Source organism: Haliotis rufescens, unplaced genomic scaffold, assembly GCF_023055435.1.
Source record: "Haliotis rufescens isolate VD_foot unplaced genomic scaffold, xgHalRufe1.0.p SCAF_1, whole genome shotgun sequence".
Classification (NCBI taxonomy): Eukaryota; Metazoa; Mollusca; class Gastropoda; order Lepetellida; family Haliotidae; genus Haliotis; species Haliotis rufescens.
In genome coordinates this window covers 86,676,705-86,700,636 of record NW_025963779.1, presented here as the reverse complement: position 1 = coordinate 86,700,636, position 23,932 = coordinate 86,676,705, and the positions used below count along the sequence as shown (strand labels likewise).

Genomic DNA, 23,932 nt, shown 5'->3' with positions numbered 1-23,932 from the left:
CTATTCAGACTCTTTGAAAGCAGGCAGCATATTCTTGATAACGTGAGCTAAATCTTCCATCGCTTCAGTGCCGAGCTTCCGACATCGCCCGCAACACACAGCCTTACATTCTCGACATTCGTGCCTTGCATGGCGGTGGGAGAACTCGTTACACTTGCCGCTGATGATAGTCTGGAAGTCTTCTTGGAGGTTCCCGGAAGCAGTGGTGGAGCTCTCCAAAACCGGTCTGACAAGTCCCTCCACCAACACCAATCGTCGCTTAAAGAACTGGACAGCTGTCTTGTCGCAGAGATCTTGGAACCCCTCCTGGTGTTGTAGCCCATTGACATCACTGTATTCAATGTACACAGCCTGGGTCAGACAATCCTCAAGAACATCATTAAAGTCATATTTGTCTGCTAGATGCATGAAATGTACCAGCTGAGACTTAGATAGAGTTTTCACGTTTAGTTTCAGGTAGGTTGTGACAAACGTGCGACAGCGTTGTTTTAGTGACGTCATAAGGTATTCCTCCGCTAATGGAAGTAGTGCGTCAATGTTGTCTGCTGTGATCGGATTGGTGGTCGATGGGTAAATGCACAGAAGCAGCTCTACCATGTCGTCGTATGTCTTCTCGGGTAGCGGAACTTCTAATAAGGTTTTCTCTTTGAATTCCCCAAAGAACATTTTTTCAAAGACTGGAGATGCAATCGAAAGTACTGTTTTGTTCACGTGCAGCTTTTTACCCTCGACTACAAGCGCCACATCACTGGTTAGGCATGCCTCGGAAAACATGTTCATTGACTTTTCCATGGCCGCTGTAATGAGAAAGTTTAGAAACATTTGAAAATTTCTTTTGCACAGCTCCATGTTCTTGTGGTGAAACAAAGCATAGCGATGACTTCAGACTTTCCCCAAGACCCTATCCACGACGAATTATTCAATGCTTGACAAAACGTAAGTTCTTTGAAATAATCACCAAATAACAGTTTGTTTGTTTTTTGTACATTTTACATTATATACACAGTACATGTGTAGCTGCTTCTTCCCGAAGCAAGGTGTCAACTGACTGTAAAAGCCTACCCGCGCCGAACTAGACTGGCATTTCTAGACTCGATCGTTGCGCCACCAGTGGCTATTACAAGTCTCGATCCTTCTATGTCCCTCCTATTGACCAATCATATTCCACCTCTCATATCACTTGCGTTTGCTTCATGCAAAATGACGGCGTGCAGTCGAGATGATCTGACCGATAATCAAAATTTATTGTGATAAAACGGGTCTTACTTCGCGAAGTGCATCAAATGGCATGAGTGCCTTGATTAAAAAACTTGAAAAAAAATGGAAAATATCTGTTGACGCCGATTTGGGGGTACACTTGCTTTACAAATCCTGCAATAGACCAAAATAATCCATAATTTCAGCCTAGTTCGGCGAGGGTGGAAACTGGACTTTTATAGTCAGTTAACTTCCTTGACTTGGGAAGATGGTGTAGCTGTAACGTTTACTATGCATTAGAACATAAATGGCCTGCGATACCTTGTGAGCTACTGTCAGTGACAATCGAGTGTATTATATGTCCCTGTGATTTCACACACTCAAGTGACAGCTGACATAAACGTACATGGAGATACAGACCTACGTGTTTTCATACAAAGTAACTGTGAACTGTGAGACACGACAGTGGCCTGTGTAAAGAATATACACCCGGATAAAACCGAGAATCGTCTCCGGCAGTGAACAGTATTGTCCACTGTCACATGGTGTTGGTCAACTGTCATGTAAGACTCACTGTGTGTTCGTCTACCTTGTGTCTCTTCGGCAGGGTGGCCCTCCGAGTACTGTCAGTCAGCGGGTGGACAGTCACTGATACCACAGCGTAGCACGTAGGCACAACGTCGACACAACGTAGGCACAACGTCGACACAACGTAGGCACAACGTAGGCACAACGTAGACACAACGTCGACACAACGTAGGCACAACGTAGTCTTCATCGCCGACGGACTATACACGTTGCCCTTTCAGCTTCCTATTTCAATCAGTTCTTGTTTAGATATGGTTAACCTTAACGGCTTGGTGTATTATATATTTTAACATAAGACACCATTGCTAAATCCAACGGAGGGAACACTGGCTTTGTACAGCTAGCAGGAGCTCTACCGAATAATTGAATCAACACTTGCGAATATTGTGTAGAGTTATGTGCTCTTGATATGAGTCAGGCGCTAAATCGATCTCTACGTGCAAACAACGTTTGACTTGTGAAATAACCAACTCGCCGTTTAGAAACACTAGTCGTGTTATGTTTTCAAAAGTATTATTCCAATGAAACAAACATCGTTGTTAATGTATGCATTTACTTTTTAACAAAAAACTTGTGTTCCATTCAATACTCAATGAATCGTCTGTAAAATGTTTGAGTGTGAGGACACGAGAATGGGGTGGTTATAAATAGCCCACGCCAGGCGGGGTTTGTTGTCCACATTGATAACATACATACCGAGTCCACACGTAGCTGTAACGTTGGCGGTTTGAACAAGATGATTCTGTTATATCAAAACTGGCTTTATATTTCTCTTCGAAACATACCGGTGAAGATACGGGTTAGAATGGGTCTTCAGCAACCCATGCCAACCGTAAAAAGCGACTTTCCTTGTTGTGAGAGTGAGTGAGTGGGTTAAAATGTAACGTCACATCGGCATCATTTTTAGCCAAGTGGTGACGAGGCACAACGTCGACACAACGTAGGCACAACGTCGACACAACGTAGGCACAACGTAGGCACAACGTAGACACAACGTCGACACAACGTAGGCACAACGTAGTCTTCATCGCCGACGGACTATACACGTTGCCCTTTCAGCTTCCTATTTCAATCAGTTCTTGTTTAGATATGGTTAACCTTAACGGCTTGGTGTATTATATATTTTAACATAAGACACCATTGCTAAATCCAACGGAGGGAACACTGGCTTTGTACAGCTAGCAGGAGCTCTACCGAATAATTGAATCAACACTTGCGAATATTGTGTAGAGTTATGTGCTCTTGATATGAGTCAGGCGCTAAATCGATCTCTACGTGCAAACAACGTTTGACTTGTGAAATAACCAACTCGCCGTTTAGAAACACTAGTCGTGTTATGTTTTCAAAAGTATTATTCCAATGAAACAAACATCGTTGTTAATGTATGCATTTACTTTTTAACAAAAAACTTGTGTTCCATTCAATACTCAATGAATCGTCTGTAAAATGTTTGAGTGTGAGGACACGAGAATGGGGTGGTTATAAATAGCCCACGCCAGGCGGGGTTTGTTGTCCACATTGATAACATACATACCGAGTCCACACGTAGCTGTAACGTTGGCGGTTTGAACAAGATGATTCTGTTATATCAAAACTGGCTTTATATTTCTCTTCAAAACATACCGGTGAAGATACGGGTTAGAATGGGTCTTCAGCAACCCATGCCAACCGTAAAAAGCGACTTTCCTTGTTGTGAGAGTGAGTGAGTGGGTTAAAATGTAACGTCACATCGGCATCATTTTTAGCCAAGTGGTGACGAGCTTGTCGTAAGAGGCGACTAACAGGATCGGGTGGTCAGACTCGCTGACTTGGTTGATGCATGTCATCGTATCCAAATTGCGTGGATCGATGATCATGATGCCAATCACTGGATTGTCTGGCCCAGACTCGATTATTTACAGACCGCCGTCAAATAGCTGGAATATTGCTAAGTGCGGCGTGAAACTCCTATGTATATGGACCGGGGACTATAATATACCTTTGACACCACTGGGGTGAACTAAAGCTGAGATCGTCTTTGATGCCACGTGAAACTGACTGCTGTTATTGATTTATGTGAACTGCTGGACAAAAGAAAATGGTCCCTTGAAAATTGGATTTGACCAACAAATTACAAACGATAGGAAAACGTTGCAAGGCTTAAGTCTGCCTGTTGTTGTCCATTTGTGTCCACTAGGTAGATGCAGTTGCTGTAAACTATGTTCATAACGAACACGCTCTTAAAGGAACCTATGATGACGAACGTATTGTTTGGTCCCGACCATTTGTTATATGTATGCTGTGTATATTCTTATAACGACTCTCACACTATCAACCACTGGTTTGCTTGCTCCAGCACCCCGTAAACAGATTGAAATCTTTTCCCTCATTTGATAGTTAAATGTTCGTGTTAAAATTATACACATCAATTTTCACACAACTACTGGTATATATGTGTTCGGTTTGTATAGGTGAGGGAAGATATCCGCGCTGTAAGAAGTACAACTTGTGATATCAATCAGCCGGAGTTGACGAAATATGGATGACACAAAGAGCTCCAGAATACCATAGAACAGCACTTTATTTCTCTCAGGCCGAGCGCATCGGCACATAAGGTACAAACAGTATTTTACATTGCGGTGGACAGAGGTTAACTGGGAGTTTTTTTTACAATTTTCATTATAATGTTAATAAATTTAGTTTGTTTTGGACAGATATCTTGTGACAAATAATTGCTGGAGTTGTAACATGTTTGGTCTTTTTAAAAAGTGTTTTCGATGTACATGTCCCTTTGTTCATTGAAATATTTACATTTGAGTGAGTGAGTGAGTGAGTATGGTTTTACGCCGCTTTTAGCAATATCAGACACCAGAAATGGGCTTCACACATAGCACCCATGTCGGGAATCGAACCCGGGTCTTCGGCGTGACGAGCGAACGCTTTAGCCACTAGGCTACCCGACCGCCCCTATTCACATTTAAAAATATAGTGGAATTCATCTTCAATGTCAAAACTATCACACAACCTGCATTTTTCGAATGTCCTCCGTTCCCCTCCCTCGTCATGTCAGACAGGTGTGACGAGCGGCCCAGTCGTTTGAGGCGCTAGGCAGAGTTCTGTCAGAAACATAAGATCGTGGGTTGGAACCCCAAATGGACCCTGATCATGTTTCTGGGTGTGCCAGCTCCATGCCCGAGCTGGTGGGTTTCACCCAATTAATAACAGTCATCAACTGGGCTTTCCTCCCACATAAAGCTGGCACGTCGTGAAGTAAATGAAATACCGTTCAAGGGCGTAAAACATTGCTCACTCACAAAACAATAACTCGTCCTCTCTCATGTCAGGAAGTGTTGTGTATACGGAAAGCGAAATAAAGAAGAGTTTTTAATATTTCACAAGAACAGTGTACAAGGAAGAGAAGTTGTCAGTCGACCACTACACCAACAAGAAGAGAAAACCCTTGCACAGGTGCAGCAAGAACACGCTCACTACACAATCTTATGTTTTATGCACAGAGCAAGACCCATGCTGGCGTTCCGTGCATTTCCCCACGCTCGTAGCGGTTTGTACTGTTCACAGTCACCCAAATACATGTTGGACTACACTGTATTGTTTAGTAGATTATAATAACCGACCTTCATATATTAGTGTAATTAATAAGGTATGAGTTATCTTTAGTTTCTTCTGAACGCATTTAAATAATAATTTACAGAGACATTCATCATCATCGGGGAACATGTCACTCGATGTTGAACCATAATCTATCACACTAGACCCTCAATGTAGGGGACACGGGTGGCCCAGTCGTCCAAGGTGCCGCGGTTCGCTGTGCAGAGTTGCGTCCTTTGGGCACGTCAGAGACTTATAGTTGTGGGTTCGAATCCCGGATCGCCCCGATTATGTTTCTAGGTTTGTCAGCACCATACCCGTGCTCATAGGCCAATTCGCTGTGCGGAGGCCTTCGAGAAACCTTTGATCATTGGTTGCACACCCCGATTCGCCATGATTAGGTTTCTAGGTTTGTCGACACGATACTCATGTTCGTGGGTTTGACCAAGGCAATGAACATCTACGACCTGCATCACTTCGGGTGTGCCTCCCACATTAAGCTGAGTCGCCGTGATATAACTGAAATATTGTCGAAAAGGTCGTTACACCTCACTCAACCACTAACTCACTCAACCACTCACTCAACCACTCACTCAACCACTCACTCAACCACTCACTCAACCACCCACTCACTCAACCACCCACTCACCCGGGCCCACTCACTCACTCCCTCAACAGCTAGTCCTGGTTGTCACTGTCATCATCATATGTAGAGACGGACCCCACATCTTCCCAAACTACACGTTTTCAAACACGATTTAATGAAAATATAAAGTCTTACTGACCAGAATCTCTCTGTGGGCCCAGCTGAGCAAAATGTTATACATGCCCACATATTTTCATAACGTTGAAATCAATCCGGATTTTAAACAAAATAGCAAAATAAGTGATGGTGATGGTCATATGGATCTATCTTTCCCGCATATAGCATAATATCATGATCATGCAATGAGAGTGAGGATTTTGTTTCACATTTTAATTTTAATTTAAATGTCAACACCTTAGATGTGTTTATGATTGTATCTCTATCACATGCAAACAAATCAATTTCTGTACCCACGAAATAATGTTATTGTTGTATCAATATGATAGCCTGCCCATAAACAATGTGTGAAAAATTTATAACCACTTTTCATTTGGTTAATAAATACAACCTTGGATAAGTGATATGACACAATACATACATGCCGATATTTCAGATAGATATATACAAACACACGAACGATTATATTGATATTGTTTTATTCGATTATTAAAACGATGAAGACATGATGTTATATACACAAAACATTATGTACAAATGGATGAAGCGTACGTACATGTACCAGATACATCACTATATACATGTATACAATGACAAACTATCAATTACAGTGAACGAGCCGACTAAACAGTATTTCAGTTATATCACGGCTTCACGGCTTCACGGCTTCACTGCTTAAAGGTAGTCATCAACGATTTTAGTGTAAGCTTTATATAACAAGACACAAGGAAAATACGTTGATTACACTAGTTTGATTGCTGTAATGCGAGATACGTTTAAACAAGATGTTGTGCTGATTATGTGTGAAGAAGGACAATTCATTTGTGAAGTATTTAGGACTCATGCAAATTTAGGTCTTCTAACCTTTTAAAATGACTCGATGACTACCTCTAATTTTGGGGAGAAAAACATGAAAGTAGGAAGGCGTTTACGTTAAGTTAATAGAAGAGCTGGAACGATTCACTGACGTCACAATCCGTACCCTTTTACACAACTCCAGAGTAAAGCTGTACGCACGGAGTGCTAGTTTGATACAGCAGCGAAACCCTGATAATCCTAATACAGCCCCAAACTGCATGGAAGTGAGTGCGTATGGTTTTACGCCGCTTTTAGGAATATTCCAGCAATATCACACCTGGCATGGAATTCACATACTGTACCCATGTGGCAAATCGAGCCCCAGGACTTCGGCGTGACGATCTTACGCTTCAGCCACCAGGCTACCCCACTGCCTGGGGGTGCAGCCTAGATTGAAGCTCTTTGAGGGGTGAAGGGGAGGGGGTGCAGCCTTGATCTACCCTCTATGGGGGGGAAGTTAAGGGGGAGGAGGTGCAGCCTTAATCTAGGCTCTATTGGGGGTGAAGGGGAGGGGTTGCAGCCTTGATCTAAGCTACACCACCGCCCCGGTCTATATATAGAAAATAAGTGTGTCGGTCAGCTTGTAGAATATGTGAAGTGTGTAAAACAGTTAAATGTTGAATATTTCTCGTCCAATTACCCACCCGTAACTTGTTGTGTATCGTAGCGTTGGTTTTGATATCGGAGTGAATTGGTGAGTCGATGAATCGTTTCAACACTACTATACACAGTTACATGAAATTATTTATCTTGATAATAGAACCTTTTGTTTCGCTATGCAGCCATCATTGTCAAGGGGGTTGGTATGGCAGTTTCATGACCTTCAATTTACCATTTAAAACGTTTTTTGATCTGTCCGGAAATATATATTTACATTGACGGATAATTATACAAATGTCTATTAACATGATGTACACACACGCACACATACACGCACACACGCACATGCACACACACACAGACACACACACGCACACACATACGCGCGTATTATGTACATATACATAGAATGACGTAGATGGTATTTACACAACGAAAGGTGAAATAAATAGACAAGAACTAATCATCTACGTCTAGCCTGCTTTTGCAAAGCTGAGTTAAGCGTAAATCCGATTAGTCTACTGAAAGAAGCCGTTTCTAATCTACAATTCGTGGAGCTCTGCTACAGTGAGGCGACTTGATGTACGTGACGTCATCACTAGCAGGAAGCAGAGCATTGTGGTACAGGGCTGAGATTGTACTTCCTGTCAGGTGTTCGCCATGTTTCGACCCTCGTGATCTCAGCACAGCATCAAGCTCACGTTTTACTTCGAACCTCTACTTCTTTTGACGTTTGTATGTGTATCTGAGGGCGGAAGGGGGAGGGGGTGCAGCATGTATCTAGGCTCTAAGAGGGGTGAAGGGGGAGGAGAATGGGGTGCAACCAGGATCTAGGCTCTATGAGGGGTGAAAGGGGGTGCAGCCTGGATCTAGGCTCTATGAGGGGTGAAGGGGGAGGGGGTGCAGCCTTGATCTAAGCTGTCAGGGGTGAAGGGGGGGGGGGGGGGGTGCAGCCTTGATCTAGGCTCTATGAGGGGTGAAGGGAGAGGGGGTGCAGCCTAGATCTAGGCTCTATGAGGGGTGAAGGGAGAGGGGTTGCAGCCTGGATCTAGGCTCTATGAGGGGTGAAGGGGGAGGGGGTGCAGCCTGCATCTAGGCTCTATGAGGGGTGAAGGGAGAGGGGGTGGAGCCTAGATCTAGGCTCTATGAGGGGTGAAGGGAGGGGGGGTGCAGCCTGCATCTAGGCTCTATGAGGGGTGAAGGGAGAGGGGGTGCAGCCTAGATCTAGGCTCTATGCGGGGTGAAGGGAGAGGGGGTGCAGCCTGGATCTAGGCTCTATGAGGGGTGAAGGGGGAGGAGGTGCAGCCAGGATCTAGGTTCGATGAGCGGTATAGAGCAGAAATCGTGGGATATTCTGGTCCAGGTTACACTGATGGTTGAAAGGGGACAACAGTCTGGACAACCAAAACCATTCTACGGCAAATCTAAAAGGGGAATACGGAAATCATTACTGTTAGGTTCTGTGGGCGGTGAAGACGTTTTGGTCGCATAAAATCGTGTAAGGGTGTGTGGCAACCCTGGGTAGCCTGATCTATGTTGGATGAGCTGTATAAAGGGTGTGTGGAAATCGGCTCTAGGTGTTTTGAGCTGTATAAAGGGGGAGTGGCAACCTGCTCCAGGTAGTAGGAGCTGTATAACAGGTGTGTGGAAACCGGCTCTAGGTGTTTTGAGCTGTATAAAGGGGGAGTGGCAACCTGCTCCAGGTAGTAGGAGCTGTATAACAGGTGTGTGGAAACCGGCTCTAGGTGTTTTGAGCTGTATAAAGGGGGAGTGGCAACCTGCTCCAAGTTATAGGAGCTGTATAAAGGGGGAGTGGCAACCTGCTCCAGGTAGTAGGAGCTGTATAACAGGTGACGTGGAAACCGGCTCTAGGTGTTTTGAGCTGTATAAAGGGGGAGTGGCAACCTGCTCCAAGTTATAGGAGCTGTATAAAGGGGGAGTGGCAACCTGCTCCAGGTTGTAGGAGCTGTATAAAGGGGGAGTGGCAACCTGCTCCAAGTTATAGGAGCTGTATAAAGGGGTAGTGGCAACTTGCTCCAGGTTGTAGGAGCTGTATAAAGGGGGAGTGGCAACCTGCTCCAGGTTGTAGGAGCTGTATAAAGGGGGTGTGGCAACCTGCTCCAGGTAGTAGGAGCTGTATAACAGGTGACGTGGAAACCGGCTCTAGATGTTTTGAGCTGTATAAAGGGGGAGTGGCAACCTGCTCCAAGTTATAGGAGCTGTATAAAGGGGGAGTGGCAACCTGCTCCAGGTTATAGGAGCTGTATAAAGGGGGAGTGGCAACCTGCTCCAGGTTGTAGGAGCTGTATAAAGGGGGAGTGGCAACCTGCTCCAAGTTATAGGAGCTGTATAAAGGGGATGTGGCAACCTGCTCCAGGTTGTAGGAGCTGTATAAAGGGGGAGTGGCAACCTGCTCCAGGTTGTAGGAGCTGTATACAGGGGCAGAATCTAATCTAGCCTCCATTAGCCGTTGGACGGCACGGCTTCATGTTCTAAGGCTGTATAGCGAGGACGGGCCACGAGCCTGGGTCTTGACAATCACGACAGTATACTGTATCAACATACAACGAACTGCACGTATGCACCACAAGAAACAGTAATTATACATCGGCAAAACAAACATGCAAAAAATCTCATTGTACGAATGTTTTGCCCTCCAGTCGTACCTGGCGCCACCGTTACTGAGATCCTAACACCAGGACTGTTGCTGAATGAATGATGTTTATTCTCGTAAATCACTTCAGTGATACAGAGATGTAATTGGACACAGGAATTAGATACAATGAAGAAAACATGTCAGTGGAACATTTCCATACATGATCTTATATAATTAACTTGCCAGTTTTAATAGAAATGGCTTATAAGTTATGGACATCAAATGGGAGAATTTTACGGCAGAAGGATACATACAGTAGTATTGAGGCAAAAACTTGTTTCTAATTTCTGAGAGTTTTGGATATTCTAATAAAAAGTGCATTTCATCACATAAATTTTACACAATGTACATTTTCTTTCCTCTCTCACAATATTATACCATCTTCCTGTTTCAATAGGTAATCTATGATTTGCTGTTCTAAAACGAGCAAGAGAGATACGTAGGGTGATTGGTAGTTCTATTAAATAAGGTTCTAGAGATGGTAACTCTTTAAACATGTTATAATAGTAACCTTTAGATGAATTTTCCTTTGATTCTCGCCATCTTTGCAGAAAATTATCAATGAGAACATGTTTCACATTTTGTTTCAACCATGCGGCACTAATAAAGGTTTGAGACAGCCAAATGTAATTAAAGCCTATATTTTGAAGAATGCATTTTACTTCTTTTAATAGTGGGAAATGGTAATCTGGATTTGCAATGGACATTTGAAACATAAGTTTATACACTATACTAGAAAGGCTAGTTTGTGATGATGTTAGCTTGCACCAATATGAAATCATTTTCATCTTAATGAAAATGCTGAGAGGATACCTCCCTAGTTCACCATATACCATGTAATCGGGTGTTGACTGTTTTAACTTGAGAATATATTTACAAAATTTAAGATGTACACGTTCAATGAAAACAGCATTTTCAAAACCCCACACCTCAGATCCATATAACAATACAGGCTGAACAAGTTAATCAAATAATTTCAGTTGACAGTCAATAGGAATTTCTAATATTCTAATTTTACGAAATACAGCGTACATTGCTCTAGATGCCTGATCTGTCAGTCTCTTTAGTGCCTTACAGAATCTACCAGTGTTTGTAAATAAAATACCAAGGTAAACATATTCTTTAACAACATGAAGAATCGAGAAACACAAGATTTGATATTTTGATACATATTATATATGACATTAAAACATTTTCCTTTGATATTAGACTTTATCATTTTTGTCCACAGACCACACCACCATACTGTATCGAAAGCTTTGCTAAAATCGACGAAAACACAATACAACTTCTTATTAAGATTTCTATAGATATCAATGAGAGCTTTAAGAATAAACATATTGTCAATTGTTGAGTATTTTTTCCTAAATCCTGCTTGCGCTTCGCTTATCAGATTAGTCTGAACTGAGTAAGCTTGTAAACGATTATTCAATAGTGTAGTGAACAATTTACCTAAACAGCTTAGGATAGAAATACCTCTGTAATTGTCTGGGTCAGCTTGGTTTCCTTTGTTTTTGTAGATTGTTTTTATTTTGCCAACAAACCAAGCTTCAGGTAAAACTCCAGTGTCAAAAACGAGGTTAAAAAACTCACGTAAACCGGCATCATAACATGAATAGAGCTTTTAATGTACTCATTGTAAATACCATCCAACCCATATAATTTCTTCTTCTGTAATCCTACAATCTAAGATATCATCATGATTATCATAATATGTGTTATTGGCAAAAACATCGTCATTATCATCAGAACTTTGATTAAGGTCTTTAAAAAATTCGAAAAATTTGTCAATACTGATTATTTCTGCTGTTTTCTTTGGTTCAAATGATTTTAAAATTTCCCAAAAATTCTTAGGGTTACTATCCTTACATTCCCTCAGTTGTTGGACACATTTGTTTTGATATGTCTTAAATGCCTTCTTTAGGGTTTTACTATAAGCTCTACTAGCTGAAATGTACATAGCTTTGCTATTACTGTCTTTAGTCCTTCCATATATACGTTTACGCTTGTGGTAAAATCTACGTATGATTTACATTTTTCATCAAACCAGGGTTTATGCTTGTGCTTATGTACAGAGTGTCTCGAATTTCTTACAGTACCTAGAGTAGTTGCAGCCGCAGTAACCAGCGTCTGAGAGAGTTTATTTACAATTTGGTTAATGTCATTTGGCTCTAATTGGTCTTTACATGCATCTAATTCTGTACACTGATGGGTAATGGCAACCTTATCGATATTACATAAAAATGTTTCACTTTTATCAGGAACCCATCTTTTTACAACTTTATGTAATGTACATCTTTGTCATCATCTATAACTGGAGATAGTTGTTGTGCTGTACAATCTAACGTTTACGATAAGCCACAGTGTGCATCGGACGAGATCGGGTCAAACTCCTGCACCTCAAAATCTATTAATAATGGGAATGTTTCTGCTGATGCAATACAATAATCGACAACACTGGCATTTCTGCATGTCAGTTTACCAATACCCTTGTCTTTGCCTAATCTTCCATTCACAATATACAGCCGGTTATTTTTACATAAATCCAGGAGTTTATACCCGTTACAGTTTGTTTCAGTATCCATTGATATTCTATCTAATTTTACACCGTTGTCAACTAGAAGTTGTACATTTGAAAACAATAATTCCTCGTCAATAATATCATTGTCACATAAAAATTCGTCCAAAATGATAAAATCCGGAAGATTTTTAGTACGACAATTCATATCACCAACAATACACATGTACTGTGAGCAGTTTGACATACGAATGATATCATTTTCTAGTGTTGTAAATATTTCCGGTGAATGAAATCTACTTTGCTCTGGTGGTATATAGACAGTTCCTAGGATAAGGTCATCGTTAACATGCAGGTAATCACTTGGTATCTTACACCATAAAACAATATCATGTATCTTTTCGATGACGCTCACCTTGTCAAATAGTGTCTCTTTGATGGCTACAATGATCCCGCCAGATACACGTGTGTTCTGTGCGTTAGTTCTGTTATTCATATGAACTGAGAATCCTGGGATGTTTACAGCATCTAAATCACACGTTTTAGTTTCAGTCAGACACAGTATATCGTATCTGGACACATCGTTCACAAAATCGGGGTTCAACAGCTTTGTCCTAATACCACACACATTAAGAGACAGTATCTTAAGTTTCTCGTGGGAAGTTACGTTTTCACTGTTAGGCGACTCACGGGTTTGCTGACCTCGGTTATTCTCCTACCGCGGCCTGTTTTCTCCCGTGTCCCCAGTCCTGGCCATCTTGTTGGGTTGTCTGTTGTCTGACCGACCGACGCCACTCGCGTATGATCTCCTGCTGGGGGGAGGGCCTCGTGGGGTGAGATCTATAAACGGGTCGTCTCCTGGGTACACACGTCTCCCGTCTATATACAGTCTGTCTACAGTGAGGTTAGACTTCAAACCACGCCTCCTTGCTTCCTTGAAAATGGGGAGTAGATCTCTTCGTCTCTGCACAATCTCTTGAGGAAATTGTTCACTAACACCGAATTGCGTTTCTCTCAGCTGTCTTGTGTTAGTCAGGATTTCCCACCGTTCGTCTGGATTTGCAAATTTTGCAACTATAGTACGTGGTCTGTTAGATAAGTGAGGGCCAATCCTATGTACACGTAAGAGGTGAATGTCTGTGTCACACTTCATTTCTTTCTTTAAGAAACATTTAATTACCTCTTTAGGTTCTTCTCCAGGCATTTCCGGGATCCCGTGAAAGAGTAGATTATCTCTCATAGAGCGTGTTTTCAGGTCAATAACAGATTCTTTCAGGTCTCGCTGTTCCTGGTATATGGAGTCTATGTCATAAAACACGTCTTCTACATCTCTCGACAACCTGTCCCGATCCTCGGTACTCTGTTCTGTAAGCTCCCGTACCTGTTGTTTCAGCTTTTTGTTTTCTGATGCAGTCTCTCTCACACAGGCTTCAAGCTTATCAACGCGAAGTGTTGTCTCTATCATTGTAATGTCGAGAGATGTCAGCTTATTGTCAATCATAGTTAATTTACTGTCAATGCTATCAACACATTGCATCCTCTGGTTTATGGAATTAATTTATGGAGAAATCGGGGCCTGGTCATAAGCCAGCTTATTATAGAAGGAACACGTGAAGATCTGGGGTAGAATAGGTCTTCAGCAACCCAAGCTAGTCTCACCCCGTGAAGATCCGAGGTAGAATAGGTCTTCAGCAGCCCATGCTTGTCTCACCCCGTGAAGATCCGAGGTAGAATAGGTCTTCAGCAACCCATGCTTTCCGTAACAGGCGATTATGCTTGTCGTAAGAGGCGACTAACGAGATCGGGTGGTCAGGCTCGCTGACTTGGTTGATGCATGTCATCGTATCCCAATTGCGTGGATCGATACTCATGATATCAATCCTTGGATTGTCTGGTCCTGACTCGATTATTTACAGACTGCCGTCATATAGCTGGACTATTGCTGAGTCCGGCGTTAAACAACAAACAAAACAAAACAATAAGGCTAAGTTTCTCTGAAATCCTTTCTTGTCCCATCTATCAACGTAAAGACGTTTTGAAGTAAGGCAGAGATACGACAAATAAACAAACAAACAAAACATAATTTTACCTTTACTTTGTGAAAATCTTGAACATGAGAAGGCAAAGTGATTGTAACTTAGATAAAAAAAAACTTGATGAAGGGAAATTGGTTCTAACATACATTGTGATCCTTGTGATTAGACGTTCTGTGAAATAACTTTTAATGTACATAAGCAACAGAGAACTGAAACATATTCGATGTCAACAGTTTCACTCAGATCTATTGTCAAAGAACCACTTATATAGTTGTATATACAATTTGTCTTTAATGGCTCCTTGTGTATGTGCCTAGTAACACAGGATTGTTGTTAGAGACGAGTTAAATTAAGATCCGGTGTCTACTGTTTGAGCATGTCCAGGACTCGATTATTTACAGGTCGCCTTGATATAGCTATTATGCTACTGACTGCAGCGAAACACACTTCATTCATCAATTCACTACTGGTTTTGGGTATCTCATAAACGCAGTAGGGGCGGCTTTTGCCACCACCGGTCTGTCAGGTCCCTCCATCAACACCAATCGCCGCTTAAAGAACTGGACAGCCGCCTTGTCACTGAGATCTTGGAACTCCTCCTGGTGTTGTAGCCCATTAGTGCCACTGTATTCAATGTGCACAGCCCGAGCTAGACAATCCTCAAGGACATCATCAAAGTCATATTGGTCTGCTAGATGCATGAAATGTACCAGCTGAGACTTGGATAAAGTTCGCACGTGTAGTTTCAGGTAGGTCTTTACAAACCTGCGACAGCGTTGTTTTAGAGACATCATTGCATATTCCTCCGCTAGTGGAAGTAGTGCGTCAATGTTGTCTACTGTGACCGGATTGGCGGTCGATGGGTAGATGCACAGTAGCAGCTCTACCATGTCGTCGTATATCTTCCCGGGTAGCGGAACTTCTAATAAGGTTTTCTCTTTGAACTCCCCAAAGAACATTTTTTCAAAGACTGGAGATGCAAGCGAAAGTACCGTTTTGTTCACGTGCAGCTTTTGGTCCTCGACTACAAGCGCCACATCACTTGTCAGGGATTCCTCGGAAAACATGTTCTCAGAATTTTCCATGGCCGCTTCTGTAATAAGAAATTCTATATTAGGAGCATGAGACGACGGTCTCATACGGTCACATACGCGCCACCGAGAGTTGGTTTTTTGACAGTTAATTTCCTTTTCGTGAATTTTTGACGTTTCAGCTTTGGCCAAATACACTCATCTCGACAGGTAATGTGACTGAATATTGGTAAAAAGTGGTTTGTTGGCATTGAGTTGCACACGACAACAGACTTTTGTTTATTAATCATGTCTTCCCGCTAATATTGTCTTCGGCTTTTGAACAGATGCACACAATTTGACGTATTACCTTTCATAATTTGTATTCTTAGCACACTTTGAGCTTTATATTATGGGGGGTCAAGATTCGTAAAGCACATTCTCAAATTGATCAAGACATCTACTTCGGAATTGTCGCATGACTGCATGTTCGGCGTCAGGCAATAACTATTTTCTGCTGTAAAACAAGTTGTCAAGAAAGTGAGGGGATGTAACTCTAAATACTATTCTCTGGGGCCGCTATATCATGAAGACCAAGTCATTTATTAATAGTTGTAAGGAAATATCATATTTTGGTGTAGCAGACGCCCATGAGCTCCAGACACTGATGGACCATTTACTTGTTTGGGCAGAGTCTGGTGTTTTTTCATTATTCTTAAATACTTTATCATTATTCATACTATTTCTTATTGTATACAGAGGTGAAAACATATTTTATGAAAATATTAACTGCATTAGTTCGGTACTTAAATGTGTTTTCGTTGTTTTTTTAGGTGAGTGAATAAGCCAGCTGTCACAGACAGATATAATAGTTTTATTCAATTAACAGTTAATTCACACCTGTGAAACTAATTTTTCCCGTAATGTGTGTATATTTTGATACTTTGTTTAGAATCAAACCCTTTTTTAATGGTAGATCTAATAGTAGTTTTCTTTTTTTTCATCAGACGGCAACATTACGCAATCGTCTAGGATCCCTACTTGTATGTTATCTAGGCCTCAGGAACTGTATTGTAATGTATACTCATGTACCACCGATGGTGTTTTTTTTCTGAGAATACACAGCATACGAGAATCCGAATCCGTTTATCCGTAAAAACCGCCAGGGTGTCGAAACAATAGAGTGAAGGAGTGAGTGAGTATGGTTTTACGTCGCTTTTAGCAATATTCCAGCAATATCACGGCAGGAGACACCAGAAATGGGCTTCACACATTGTACCCATGTCGGGAATCGAACCAGGGTCTTCGGCGTGACGAGCGAACGCTTTAACCACTAGGTTACCCGACCGCCCCTCAAAACAATAGAATATACTTCCGGATAAAACTGAGGAAGCGTCTCCGGCAGTGAACAGTATTGTACACTAGTCACATGGTGCCAGGCCACTGTCATGTTATACTCACTATCGTCAACCTTGTATCTCTTGAGCAGGGTAGCGAGTAGGCAGTCACCAAGGCCACAGACCACAACGCAGACACCAGGCACTTTACAGCAGGAAGTGGAATTTGCATCAAAACTGTGGCGAATAATGTTCAGAGTTATCTGCTCTTGAACGTATGCACTTAAAGAGTACGTTCGTCGATCGTGTCACGTGTGTCCCGTTCAATACCAATTGATTCGTCTGTATACAGGTTTAAGCATGGCAACACTAGTACGAGGTCGCTATAAATAGCCAATGTCGTGAGGTGTTTGTTTTACATATACATTACATACACAAAGAGTCCTTGCGAAGCTGTAGCGTCGGCTGTTTGAACAAGATGATTCTGTCACAGTAAAACTGTTCATATCCTGAACACCTGGTGCAATCGCAGATTTACAGTGATCCATTCATATCATTTTCACACCGATTTTGCTTTTTACGCCCAAAGGAATCTGTTTCCTCAGACAATCGACGCTGACTATTCTTTGACGCTGACGTTTGATATTTATGTGTCAAACATTCTATTTACAAGAGATATGAACTGCTAAAAACCAAGATTTATTCGAATTTGTTAAACTCTGGCATATGTATGTGGACCTGAGGACTTAGTTGCATGACATCCCTGGGCTGAAGTATAGCTCACATGGTCTCTGATACAACGTGAAACTAAACTGTTGTTATTGCTTAGTGTAAACTGCCGGGCAAAAGACACTTGCAAAATGGATTTTGCCGAAATATTACAAACGTTATCAAAACGTTACTAGGCTGAAAACAGTCGCCGAAACACTGCAAACTTAAGGCACAAAACACAACTGTGATACCCGTATCAAATACATCACTATCGAATAACCAGTTCTTGTTTTTTCAATTAAGCCACCATCAACCATAAGTATATTTTCTTTTGCCCGGCAGTGTAGTATAATTCAATGTGATGCCACCTACGTAGTGGCACAAGTCGTGTACGCAGATCCAAAGTACTGCCTATATACTACTGCCGTCCTGTTATTTCATGTACACATTACAATATAAGACTGAACGTTCTAGAAGGTAATGGTGCTGACGCTTAGAAGACAGCTAGCATTTCAACATTTGACCTGGCATATTACAAACACAAGAACACCTATTTCTTTTTCAGATACATACATGTATAATATGATTCACGCGTGTATCAAACATAAAGTTGTCAAAACATCGTAAACGACTATATAAAACATACTACCGTCAAACTGATGATTATGCACGATGACAATACACGTGGATTAACAACATTCACGTGTCCCACAATTTGTCGTTAACAAAGTCCTCGTTGTGGACGTCCCAAATAAACAGGATTGGTGTAAAAGACGACTTAAATGAGGATCCGGTGTCAACTGTTTGAGTATGTACATGGAAACTATTGATCGGTGTTAAGCCAATGGTTGGCCAGGTCTCGTATATTTACAGGTCGCCTTGATTTTGCTTTTGTGCTATTGACTGAGGCGAAACATGTTTTATTCTCCAATTCATAACTGACATTCTCCAGTTTTTGTGAATGTCTGCATCCCAAGATCAAAATGTACGTCTGACTTGTAAAACGATTACTATTCAGACTCTTTGAAAGCAGGCAGCATATTCTTGATAACGTGAGCTAAATCTTCCATCGCTTCAGTGCCGAGCTTCCGACATCGCCCGCAACACACAGCCTTACATTCTCGACATTCGTGCCTTGCATGGCGGTGGGAGAACTCGTTACACTTGCCGCTGATGATAGTCTGGAAGTCCTCTTGGAGGTTCCCGGAAGCAGTGGTGGAGCTCTCCAAAACCGGTCTGACAAGTCCCTCCACCAACACCAATCGTCGCTTAAAGAACTGGACAGCTGTCTTGTCGCAGAGATCTTGGAACCCCTCCTGGTGTTGTAGCCCATTGACATCACTGTATTCAATGTACACAGCCTGGGTCAGACAATCCTCAAGAACATCATCAAAGTCATATTTGTCTGCTAGATGCATGAAATGTACCAGCTGAGACTTGGATAAAGTTTTCACGTTTAGTTTCAGGTAGGTTGTGACAAACGTGCGACAGCGTTGTTTTAGTGACGTCATAAGGTATTCCTCCGCTAATGGAAGTAGTGCGTCAATGTTGTCTGCTGTGATCAGATTGGTGGTCGATGGGTAAATGCACAGAAGCAGCTCTACCATGTCGTCGTATGTCTTCCCGGGTAGGGGAACTTCTAATAAGGTTTTCTCTTTGAATTCCCCAAAGAACATTTTTTCAAAGACTGGAGATGCAAGCGAAAGTACTGTTTTGTTCACGTGCAGTTTTTTACCCTCGACTACAAGCGCCACATCACTGGTCAGGCATGCCTCGGAAAACAAGTTCTTTGACTTTTCCATGGCCGCTTCTGTAATGAGAAAGTTTAGAAACATTTGAAAATTTCTTTTGCACAGCTCCGTGTTCTTGTCGTGAAACAAAGCGTAGCGATGACTTCAGACTTGCCCCAAGACCCTATTCACGACGAATTATTCAATGCCTGACAAAAAACGTAAGTTCTTTGAAGTAATCACCAAATAACAGTGTTTGTTTTGTTTTTTTTGTACATTTAGATTATATGCACAGTACATGTGTAGCTGCTTCCTCCCGAAGCAAGGTGTCAACTGACTGTAAAAGCCTACCCTCTCCGAACTAGACTGGCATTTCTCGATCGTTGCGCCACCAGTGGCTATTACGAGTTACGTTCCTTCTATAACCCTCCTATTGACCAATCAGATTCCACATCTCATATCACTTGCGTTTGCTTCAAACAAAATGACGGCGCGCAGTCGAAATAATCTGATCGATAATCAAAATTATATTGTGATAAAACGGTTCTTACATCGCGAAGTGCATCAAATGACATGAGTACCTTGATTAAAAACCTGAAAAGATTTGGAAAATAGCTGTTGACCCCGAGTTGGCTGTACACATGCTTTACAAGTCCTGCAATCGACCAAAATATAACTCCATAATTTCAGCCTAGTTCGGGGAGGGTGGAAACTGGACTTTTATAGTCAGTTAACTTCCTTGACTCGGGAAGATGGTGTAGCTGTAACGTTTACTATGCATTAAAACTCAAATGGCATCCGATACCCTGTGAACTACTGTCAGTGACAATCGAGTGTATTGTAATTGTTTTATTCACAAAAAGTGTTAGGCCGTAGGCCTATTACACAGAACTATTAACAGAGAGAGGGAGAAAAAAGAATTACCACTATTTTACATATATATCCATATCCATACACATTCATACACATACGCATGCATATATACAAATAAATATTTAGACTGTATGTAATGACCGAAGTCGAAAAGCTTTGTAAACGTAGACTGCTAGATTTCGTATAATTTTAAAGTTAGTGGATGACATAAGAGCATTAAATTTATTTTTAGAAGGGGTTGTAAAATATTTAGGAGAAATGTATTCAGCTCTTAAATCACTATAAGCATTGCATATAAGCACAAAATGATATTCGTCCTCAATAAAATTCTGGTTACAAATGATTTCACACACTCAAGTGACAGCTTCTATAAACGTACATGGAGATACAGACTGTAGTGTTTTCATACAAAGTAACTGTGAACTGTGGGACACGACAGTGGCCTGTGTAAAGAATATACACCCAGATTAAACAGAGAATCGTCTCCGGCAGTGAACAGTATTGCCCACTGTCACATGGTGTTAGTCAACTGTCATGTTATACTCACTGTGTGTTCTGTCGTCTACCTTGTGTCTCTTCGACAGGGTGGCCCTCCGAGTACTGTCAGTCAGCGGGTGGGTACAACGTCGACACAACATAGGCACAACGTAGGCACAACGTCGACACAACGTAGGCACAACGTCGACACAACGTAGGCACAACGTAGTCTTCATCGCCGACGTACTATACACGTTGCGCCTTCAGCTTCCTATTTCAGTTCTTGTTTAGATATGGTTAACCTTAACGGCTTGGTGTATAATATATTTTAATATAAGACACCATTGCTAAATCTAACGGAGGGAACACTGGCATTGTACAGCTAGCAGGAGCTCTACCGAATAATTGAATCAACACTTGCGAATATTGTGTAGAGTTATGTGCTCTTGATATGAGTCAGGCGCTAAATCGATCTCTACGTGCAAACAGCGTTTGACTTGTGAAATAACCAACTCGCCGTTTAGAAACACTAGTCGTGTTATGTTTTCAGAAGTATTATTCCAATGAAACAAACATCGTTGTTAATGTATGCATTTACTTTTTAACAAAAAACTTGTGTTCAATTCAATACTCAATGAATCGTCTGTAAAATGTTTGAGTGTGAGGACACGAGAACGGGGTGGTTATAAATAGCCCACGCCATGCGGGGCTTGTTGTCCACATTGATAACATGCATACCGAGTCCACACGTAGCTGTAACGTTGGCGGTTTGAACAAGATGATTCAGTTATATTAAAACTGGCTTCATATTTCTCTTCGAAACATACCAGTGAAGATACGGGTTAGAATGGGTCTTCAGCAACCCATGCCTGCCGTAAAAAGCGACTTTCCTTGTTGCGAGAGTGAGTGAGTGGGTTAAAATGTAACGTCACATTGGCATTATTTCAGCCAAGTGGTGACGAGCTTGTCGTAAGAGGCGACTAACAGGATCGGGTGGTCAGACTCGCTGACTTGGTTGATGCATGTCATCGTAAAACTTTCCAAATTGCGTGGATCGATGATCATGATGCCAATCACTGGATTGTCTGCTCCAGACTCGATTATTTACAGACCGCCGTCAAATAGCTGAAATATTGCTAAGTGCGGCGTGAAACTCCTATGTATATGGACCGGGGATTTTTAACTATAATCTATATCTATAGTCTACCTTTGACACCACTGGGGTGAACTAAAGCTCAGATCGTCTTTGGTGCCACATGAATCTGAACTACTGTTATTGATTTATGTGATCTGCTGGACAAAAGAAAATGGTCCCTTGAAAATTGGATTTGACCAACAAATTACAAACGATAGGAAAACGTTGCAAGGCTTAAATCTGCCTGTTGTTGTCCATTTGTGTCCACGAGGTAGATGCAGTTACTGTAAACTATGTTTATAACGAACACGCTCTTTAAAGAACTAATGATAACGAACTTATAGTTTGGTCCCGATCATTTGTCATATATATGCTGTGTATATTCTTATAACGAACTACGCTTATAACGAACTAAAATTTCTGGCCCCTTTGATTTCGTTATGCCCGTAGTTTACTGTACGCGGAAATCAAGGAAGAATGTGCACTTTTATGGAAGGCTGAGTGTGCAGTTTGACTCTCACACTATCAACCACTGGTTTGCTTGCTCCAGCACCCCGTAAACAGTCGATGACAGATTAAAATCTATTCCCTCACTTGATAGTTGTACAAAATGTTCGTGTTAAAATTATACACATCAATTTTCACACAACTACTGGTATATAGGTGTTCGGTTTGTATAGGTGAGGGAAGATATCCGCGCTGTAAGAAGTACAACTTGTGATATCATTCAGCCGGAGTTGACGAAATATGGAGGACACAAAGTGCTCCAGAATACCACAGAACAGCACTTTATTTCTCTCAGGCCGAGCGCATCGGCATACAAGGTACAAACAGTATTTTACATTGCGGTGGACAGAGGTTAACTGGGAGTTTTTTACAATTTTCATTATAATGTTAATAAATTTACATAGTTTGTTTTGGACAGATATCTTATGACAAATAATTGCTGGAGTTGTAACATATTTGGCCTTTTTAAATAGTGTTTTGGGATGTACATGTCCCTTTGTTCATTGAAATATTTACATTTGAGTGAGTGAGTGAGTGAGTATGGTTTAACGCCGCTTTTAGCAATATCAGACACCAGATATGGGCTTCACACATAGCACTCATGTCGGGAATTGAACCCGGGTCTTCGGCGTGACGAGCGAACGCTTTAGCCACTAGGCTACCCGACCGCCCCTATTCACATTTGAAAATATAGTGGAATTCATCTCCAATGTCAAAACTATCACACAACCTGTATTTTTCGAATGTCCTCCGTTCCCCTCGCTCGTCATGTCAGACAGGTGTTACGAGCGGCCCAGTCGTTTGAGGCGCTAGGCAGAGTTCTGTCAGAAACATAAGATCGTGGGTTGGAACCCAAAATGGACCCTGATCATGTTTCTGGGTGTGCCAGCTCCATGCCCGAGTTGGTGGGTTTCACCCAATTAGTAACAGTCATCACCTGGGGTTTTCTCCCACATAAAGCTGGCACGCCCTGAAGTAAATGAAATACCGTTCAAGGGCGTAAAACATTGCTCACTCACAAGACAATAACTCGTCCTCTCTCATGTCAGGAAGTGTTGTGTATACGGAAAGCGAAAACAAGAAGAGTTTTTAATATTTCACAAGAACAGTGTAGAAGGAAGAGAAGTTGTCACTCGACCACTCCACCAACAAGAAGAGAAAACCCTTGCACAGGTGCAGCAAGAACACGCTCACTACACAATCTTATGTTTTATGCACAGAGCAAGACCCATGCTGGCGTTCCGTGCATTTCCCCACGCTCGTAGCGGTTTGTACTGTTCACAGTCACCCAAATACATGTTGGACTACACTGTATTGTTTAGTAGATTATAATAACCGACCTTCATAT

At 41.8% G+C, this 23,932-nt stretch overlaps 1 protein-coding gene across 1 annotated transcript; it reads right to left on the bottom strand.

Annotated features, from left to right (window-relative positions):
- LOC125372174 (BTB and MATH domain-containing protein 36-like) lies at nt 1-21,061 on the bottom strand. The gene is made up of 2 exons (XM_048381342.1): nt 21,013-21,061; nt 1-797 (listed from the first exon to the last, which is right to left on the bottom strand). The coding sequence occupies exon 2, from the start codon at nt 790-792 to the stop codon at nt 1-3; it is 792 nt and encodes a 263-aa protein (XP_048237299.1). The 5' UTR covers nt 793-797; nt 21,013-21,061.
- Between the last annotated feature and the right edge of the window lie 2,871 nt (nt 21,062-23,932).